The sequence below is a fragment of the Elephas maximus genome, chromosome 10 (genome assembly GCF_024166365.1).
Source record: "Elephas maximus indicus isolate mEleMax1 chromosome 10, mEleMax1 primary haplotype, whole genome shotgun sequence".
NCBI classification, from domain to species: Eukaryota; Metazoa; Chordata; class Mammalia; order Proboscidea; family Elephantidae; genus Elephas; species Elephas maximus.
In genome coordinates, this window is record NC_064828.1 from 27976726 (window position 1) to 27985257 (window position 8532).

Consider the following 8532-nt stretch of genomic DNA (forward strand, 5'->3'; position numbering starts at 1 on the left):
AGCTCAGTAAAGATATAGATTTAAATGCCACAATCAACCAGTTGACCTCATAGACATATACAGAACATTTCACCCAACAGCAGCAAAGTATACGTTCTTTTCCAAAACACATGGAACATTCTCCGGAATACACCACATTTTATGCCACAAAACAAGCCTTAACCAAATCCAAAACACTGAAATAATACAAAGCATCTTCTCTGATCATAATGCCATAGAAGTAGAAATCAATAACAGAAAAAGCAAGTTAAAAAATCAAATCCATGGCAACTCAACTACACCTGGATTAAAACTACAGGGTGATAGAAGAAATCAAGCATGGAATTAAAAAAAAAAATCATAGAATAAAATAAGAATGAAAACACATCTCGCCAAAACCTTTGGCAAAAGCAGTGCTTAGATGACAATTCATAGCAATAAACATATATATCAAAAAAGAAGAAAATCAAAACACTAACCCTACAACTCAAACAAATAGAAAGCAGCAAAAGGAGCCCTCAGGCACTCAAAGAAAGGAAATAACAAAGACTAGAGTAGAAATAAATGAAATAGAGAACAGAAAAACAATAGAAAGAATCAACAAGACCAAAAATTGGTTCTTTGAAAAGATCAACAAAATCAACAAACCTTTGGACAAACTGACAAAAGAAAAATGGAGAGGAAGCAAATAACCTGAGCATGAAACAAGATGGGTGATATCACAACAGACCCAACTGAAATAAAAAGGATCATAACAAAAACACTATGAAAAATCATACTCCAACAAATTTGAAAACCTAAAGCAAATGGACAAATTTCTAGAAATACACTACCTAAACTAATATAAAATGAGGTAGAAAAACTAAAGAAATCTGTTACAAAAGGAGATTGAAGAGGTAATAAACTCTCTGCCCCCCCCCCAAAAAAAAAAAGCCCTGGTCCTGACAGCTTCACTAGAGTTTTCTACCAAACTTTCAGAGAAGGGATAGCACCGATACAACTCAAGCTGTTTCAGCACAGAGAATAGGAAGGAATACTCCCAAACTCATTCTATGAAGCCAGAACAAACCTAATACCAAAGACAGGCGAAAACACTGCACACACAAAAAAGAAAACTACAGACCAACGTCCCTCATGAACACAGATGCAAAAATTCTCAACAAAATTAGAATTCAAAATAGCATTCATCAGCACACCAAAAAAAAAAAAAAAAAATCATGGTCAAGTGGGATTCATACCAGGTATGCAAGGATGATTCAACATTAGAAAATCAACATAATCAACTACATAAATGAAAAAAATCACATGATCATATCAATAGACAAAGAGAAGGCATTTTACCCATTCCTGGTAAAAACTCTCAGCAAAATAGGAATAGAAGGGAAATTCCTTGGCATAATAAAGGACATTTATATACAAAACCAACACCTAACATCATTCTAAGCAGAGAGAGACTGAAAGCATTCCCCTTGTGCTGGAAGTCCTAGCTAGAGCAATAAGGAAAGAAATAAAGGGCATACAAACTGGTAAGGAAGAGTAAACCTGTCCCTATTCACAGATGATATGACCCTAAACACAAAAAACCCCAAAGAATCCACAAGAAACCTACTGGAACTAACAGAAGATTTCAGCAAGGTAGCAAGATACAAGATTAATATATAAAAATAAGTAAGATTTGTCTACATCAACAAAGAGAGCTTCGAAAAGGAAATCACCAAATCAATACCATTTACAATATCCCCCAAGAAGATAAAGTACTTAGGAATAAATCTAACCAGGGATGTAAAAGACCTATACTAGAAAACTACAAAACACTACTGCAAGAAACCAAAAGAGACCTTCATAAATAAACAAACATGCCATGCCACCAAGAAAGAAGTGCTGGGAGCAGAGTGCATCCTTTGGATGCACGGTCCCTGTGCTAAAGAGCTCCGTGACCAGAAGATTGATGACAAGGACCTTCCCCCAGAGTCAACAGAGAGAAAAAGCTTTCCCCTAGAACTGGTGCCCTGAATTCAGACTGCTAGCCTTCTAAACTGTCAGAGAATACATCTGTCTTTGTTAAAGCCATCCACTTGTGGTATTTCTGTTATAACAGTGCTAGATAACTAAGACATCTTCCTATAGACTTCTAAAATGTAGGACAGTATAGCTTCTCATAATAGCGTTTAACACACTGTATTGCCTGTTTCGTTTCTGTTTTTCTCAATAGATGGTAAAATTTGATGAGTTCAGAAACTTTGGAGAGTAAAGATGAATACAAAGATACTGAATAGTTATTTAGAAGTGAATAGATATTAGCAAAGAAAAGTAGATCTCTGTCAAGACCAAATCAAAAGTACCAGATCAATGAAAAGCAAATGAAGGCTTCAAATCAAATAAAGTCTTCCATATAATAGAAAGAAATATTTAGCACTGTATTAGGTATGGAAGCCCTGGTGGCATAGTGGTTAAGTGCTACGGCTGCTAGCCAAAAGGTCGGCAGTTTGAATCCGCCAGGCGCTCCTTGGAAACTCTATGGGGCAGTTCTACCCTGTCCTATAGGGTCGCTATGAGTCAGTATCGACTCGACAGTAGTGGGTTTGGTTTTGGTTTTTGTATTAGGTATAGGAATGTACCACTAACACCTCCCGTTAAGACCGAACTTGTTTCAAGGAGTGTAGTTAGCTGATAGCTTCCAGCTCTTGGAACTTCTGATTCCACTTTAGCATTCTCCCTGGGGCCACAGTCTCCACAGGCTCCTCTGAGTCAACGATTAACAAAATGATTGAGGTATCAGAGCAAGGCCATTCCTGTCCAATATGGGATTTCTCTAATGGTCAATCTTTGCTCTGGGATTCCCCATCCACCTGGGGGAGACTTTCTCAGAGCTGCACTGCAGTCTACTCCACCCCATTCTCCTTCCTTGTCCCTTACTTTCCTAGGGTCCACATTGGCATCTCCTTATGAAGGCATTTGCTTCTGTCTACTTCTGCTTCCTTTTCCCTCTCCTCTTCACAGATATTTCCCCCAAGAATTATCTTATAATTCTGTAATGGCCAGTGTTTCACAGAGTACCTGAACTAACATGAATATTTATCATGAAAATACTAACAGAAGAACCAGATGTTTAGGGGTTATAAAGCGTTATGACAAAAATTGATTGGTCAAGCAGAAACCAAGTTGCCTCAGAGACCAAATAACATTTTCCACTCCCATTATAATGATACGATGTTAGATATGTTGTAACTATGAATCTATTATAGTCCTGAAGCAGTTGAGATTATGCAACAAGGAAAAAAGATAAATGGATTTATTATTAGTATGTGAATCTAAGCTTTCATGTTTTTGAACTACTGGCCACAGAAAACCTATCGCTTCCCCTTCTGGCCTTAGTCAAGTCAGTATAGATAATAAATCATATAGCTGCATATCAATATTGCCCTCCTTTTTTTAAACAATTATTTGCAAACAAGATAGCAGTTATATAGTCAATATGAACTGTATTCTTAGTGCTAAACACAGTATCTGGCATACAAACACACATACACGCAAACTCACATCCATTAAATGTACTTATCATAACAAAATCTGCTATTTTTCTAGCTCTGTGTATACAGAGTTGACCAACATATTTGGTATTAAAAAGTCATGACATTAGGCCAAAAAGGACTAATACCCTAGAAGCTAATACCCTCAAGAAATATATTCACTTTAATTATGGTTATTAGCCAATAGAGAAATGCAACTCAAAACTACAATGAGATACCATCTCACCCCAACAAGGTTGGCATTAATCTGAAAAAATAAATAAATAATAAAAATAATAAATTTGGAGAGGTTGTAGAGAGCTTATACTCTGCTGGTGGGAATGTAAAATGGTACAAACCACTTTGGAAATCGATTTGGTGCTTCCTTAAAAAGCCAGAAGTAGAACTACCATACAATCCAGCAATCCCAATTCTTAGACTATATCCTAGAGAAATAAGAGCCTTCACAAGAATAGATATATGCACGCCAATGTTCATTGCAGCACTGTTTACAATAGCAAAAAGATGGAAACAACCAAAGTCCTATCAACGGATGAATAGGTAAAAAAATTATGGTATAATCACACAATGGAATACTACACAACAATTAAGAACAACAATGAATCTGTGAAACATCTCATTACATGGAGGAATCTGGCAAGCATTATGCTGAGTGAAATTAGTCAATTACAAAAGGATAAATATTGTATGAGATCATTATTAAAAGAAATCAAGGAAAGGTTTAAACACAGAAGAAAACATTCTTTGACGGTTATGAGGGTGGGGAGGGAGGCAGAGGGGTATTCTCTAATTAGGTAGTAGACAAGAATTATTTTAGGTGAAAGGAAGGACAACACACAATACAGGGGAAGTCAGCACAACTAGACTAACCCAAAAGCTAAGAAGTTTCCTGAATACAACCAAACACTTTAAGGAACAGAGTAGCAGGGAAAGGGTTCTGGGGACCATGGTTTCAGGGGACATCTAGGTCAACTGGCATAAAAAAGTATATTAAGGAAACTTTCTGCATCCCACTTTGGTGAGTGGTATCTGGGGTATTAAAGCTAGCAAGTAGCCATCTAAGATGCATCAATTGGTCTCAACCCACCTGAAGCAAAGGACAATGAAGAACACCAAAGACACAAGGACAATATGAGTGCAAGAGAAAGAAAGGGCCACATAAACCAGAGACTCCATCAGCTTGAGACCAGAACTAGATGGTGCTGGGCTACTACCAATGACTGCCCTGACATGGAACACAACAGGGAATCCCTGATGGAGCAGGAGAAAAGTGAAATGTAGACCTCAGATTCTAGTAAAAAGACCAGACTTAATGATCTGACTAAGAGTGGACGGAAACCAGAGGTCACGGCCCCTGGATTCTCTGTTAGCCCCAAACTAAAACCATTCCCGAAGCCAACACTTCAGACAAAGATTAGACTGGACTACAAGACATAAAATGATATCATTGAGGAATGTGCTTCTTAGCGCAAGTAGACACATGAGATTATGTGGGCAGCTCCTGTCTGGAGGGGAGATGAGAAGGCAGAGGGGGACAGGAGTGGGTTGAATAGACAAGGGTCAGGCTGGAGGCTTCTCCTGATTCAAAGCAGCTGCAGGGGCTGACGAATCCAAGATCAGCAGCCAGAGAGCAGGGCTGTTGCTCACAGGCTGTGAAGAGTACAAATCCCAAGATTGCCAGGCAAGACCACAGGTAAGCTGCTAGTTCAAGTCCCCAGAACTGGAAGTAGATGAACAGGAGCCAGCTGCAGGATCTAGAGTGAGCAAAAGCCCACAAACCTTGCCAGAATGTCCACTTATGTTCAATGCAGGCCACGTGCCCAAGGAAACTTTGTTTCAACTGATTGGCTAATCACAACAGATCCCATAATGGGGGGGTGATTGCATTATATCAGATCTCAACATGGAAGTGATCACAACATCATACGACTGTCAAACCACTGAGAATGATGGCCCAGCCAAGTTGGTGAACAATCTTAACCATCGCAAACCCCAAGCAACAGTTGTACAGGTAGAACTCAAAGAAATCTTGCAATGAGTTCAAGGTAGGTCACTGTTTCTTCACTGGTTTGTGAAGTCTGTGAAAAACACCACCTTAGTATATTTAGCCCATGAATATATTGTGCTTTTAAAAAAAAAATCTAGATTTCCACATAGAGTAATTGTAGAATTAAAACCCAAACTGAAATTTCTGTGTCTATATTTGCTCTGTCCTTGATAGAGCAAATGCAAGATTTGCTCAGTCTCCCTTGATTTGTTCAAATATCAGTTCATTATTTCTCAAAATCCTAGGTAGAAATAGCAGTTAAGGGTACATCATGGTAGCTGACCTTGAACTTGATATTGACAACAAAAATATATTATAAATGGCTCTAATAACTTTTAAGAATTCAATGAATATCAAAAGTGAACATTTGAAATTCTCAACTTGGAAAAAATATTGTCAGAACTGCAAACTCACTGATCATCACATTGATTTTCTCAACTTTCCTATTACTCTTTTTCGCATCTCATGATACTTGGCCCTTGGGGAAATCCAATGGGCATAAGAAAGACTGAGTTTCCATATGGGGTAAATATTGTTCATTAATACTCAGTTCCACTAATTGGTTTCATTCCTAATGGTGAGAAGTATTTACAAATATTTGTCTTGAGAAATAATAGTGAATTTAAAAAGGAGTTAACCTCTGGGTTTCTCAATCCTTGAAGTTGTTGCAGGTAAAACCTGAGACTGAGCAGGTAGGTGGGAAAACTAATTCTCTAGCATTTGGTTGCATACTAATCCCTCCCTTTTTTGCTTCCCACATTTTATTGCTCTTTCTCCCTCCCTATCTTCTTTCTTAATTCTCTTTATTTCAGTGATTTTCACTCATGTAGTCTGATAACCCTCTGATTTCATTCCCAAATTTTAATCATATTATGAGATGGACATAAGGTATTTTTCAAAGCGCAAGTATTTTGTTAAAGTGGTATGTGAAGAATAATAGGATCAGAAAAAAAAATAAATAATGCCCATGCTCTGATTATTCCATTACAACTGAGCACAACTTGAAAAAGCATACAAGCTTTGTGTTTACTAGAATTCAATTACTGTTTCCCCGACTGAAGAATTTTTGGTTGGTTTCCTAAAAATCATCAAAATCATCACAATAGATAACACGGAGTACTTACTATATGTCAGATCATTTTTCTGATGTTTTTCATGTTTTAACTCATTTAGTCCTCAAAATAATCATATGACGTCACTATGAGTCAAAACTGACTTGCCGGCCCTCAACAATCACAAAAACATATTTCTAGAGTTTTAATCAGAAACAGATGTTGAAATTTATCCAATAACTGTTCAGTATATCAATTTGCTAAGAGTTTTAAGGAAATCCACTCTGATCTCTATTTGTCCAGTAAGGCAAGAAATTCAGAGAAAGAGAGTTCGCAAGTTAGTGTGAGAATGTTAATGTGCAGGCTACGGAAAATTCATGAGATTATACAGGTAGGAAAACATGTAGGAAAGTGGTCAGTGAAATCTTTGAGAGGCAAAAACAAAAGGTTTGATATTAGAATAAGAAGGGAAGTAACACTATTTGCCTTCATCTAATATATTCAAAATTTTATTTCTCTTTTCATGTAATCACACTAATCATTACCATAATATTTTCATTTTCTTTTTTTTTTCTTCTTGTCCATTCATTGATGTATAATTCAGTATATGTAATTAGCAGGGTAAGTAGAAACTCAACTTTTAGTGCCACTGATTGTAACACTTCCTCAATTCCTATCTACAGGTCATTTGAAAATCAGCTCTTCTGTCCCAGGCAATGGGTGAGCTAAACGACTCTGTGATTTCTGAGTTTGTGTTGCTGGGACTCTCCACTTCTTGGGAAACCAAAGTTTTTCTTGCATTGACATTCTCTTTGCTCTATTTAGGGATCATCCTGGGAAACCTTTTCATTTTGTTTTTAGTGATTCTTGATTCTCACTTACATTCCCCTGTGTACTTGCTGCTGGCCAACCTGTCCCTCATTGATGTGGGACTTTCCTCTACCACAGTCCCCAAGATGATCACAGACCTTTTAAATGAATACAAAGCAATTTCTTTTCAAGGTTGTATGACACAGATATGCTTCATCCACATCTTAGGAGGAGTGGAGATGGTGTTACTCATAGCCATGGCGTTTGATAGGTACACAGCAATCTGTAAACCTCTTCGCTACTTGAACATCATGAATCCTAAAATACGGGTTTCATTCGTAGTCACTGGCTGGGTAACTGGGGTTATCCATACTATGTCTCAGTTTTCATTTGTTGTTAACTTACCCTTTTGTGGGCGCAATAAAATAGACAGCTTTTTTTGTGACTTTCCCAGGATCATAAAACTTGCTTGCACAGATGGATACAAATTTGAGTTTATTATTGCTGCCAACAGCGGGTTCATGAGCATGGGCACCTTCTTCCTGCTAATCCTTTCCTATGCCTTCATTTTGGTCTCTGTCTGGAAACGTTCCTCAGGCAACTTATTGAAGGCATTTGTCACATTGTCAGCTCACATCACTGTGGTTGTTCTTTTTTTCACTTCATGCGTGTTTCTCTATGTGTGGCCTTTCCCCACATCATCACTTGATAAATACCTGTTCATTGTTGACTTTGCTATCACCCCTATCTTGAATCCTGCCATCTATACATTAAGGAACAAAGACATGAAGACAGCAATAAAAAGACTGCACAAACAGCAATATTATATGAGATTTTGCTGACCAGACCTGTCTTTGGAGCTCTAAAATTCTATATCTACCTGCCTGTTAGAAATCTCCATTTAAGCTTCATACATTTAACATGGCCATAATTGAATGAATTATCTATTTCCTTAAACCTGTTTCTGCTTCTCTAGTAGCGTATTTACTCATTACCTTTACTACAATGGGAAAAGTGAGAGGTGTTATTGTTATCTCTACCCCTTGATTTCCAGACACATGTTTTTCACCATAAGAGACATCAAAACCAAAAAAAACCAAACCCAGTGCCGTTG

At 37.5% G+C, this 8532-nt stretch overlaps 1 protein-coding gene across 1 annotated transcript; it reads left to right on the forward strand.

Moving 5' to 3' along the window:
- Positions 1-7324: 7324 nt before the first annotated feature.
- Positions 7325-8260, forward strand: LOC126084608 (olfactory receptor 4F21-like). The gene has a single exon (XM_049899201.1). It carries the CDS (start codon positions 7325-7327, stop codon positions 8258-8260), a length of 936 nt encoding a protein of 311 aa, XP_049755158.1.
- The last annotated feature ends 272 nt before the right edge of the window (positions 8261-8532 follow it).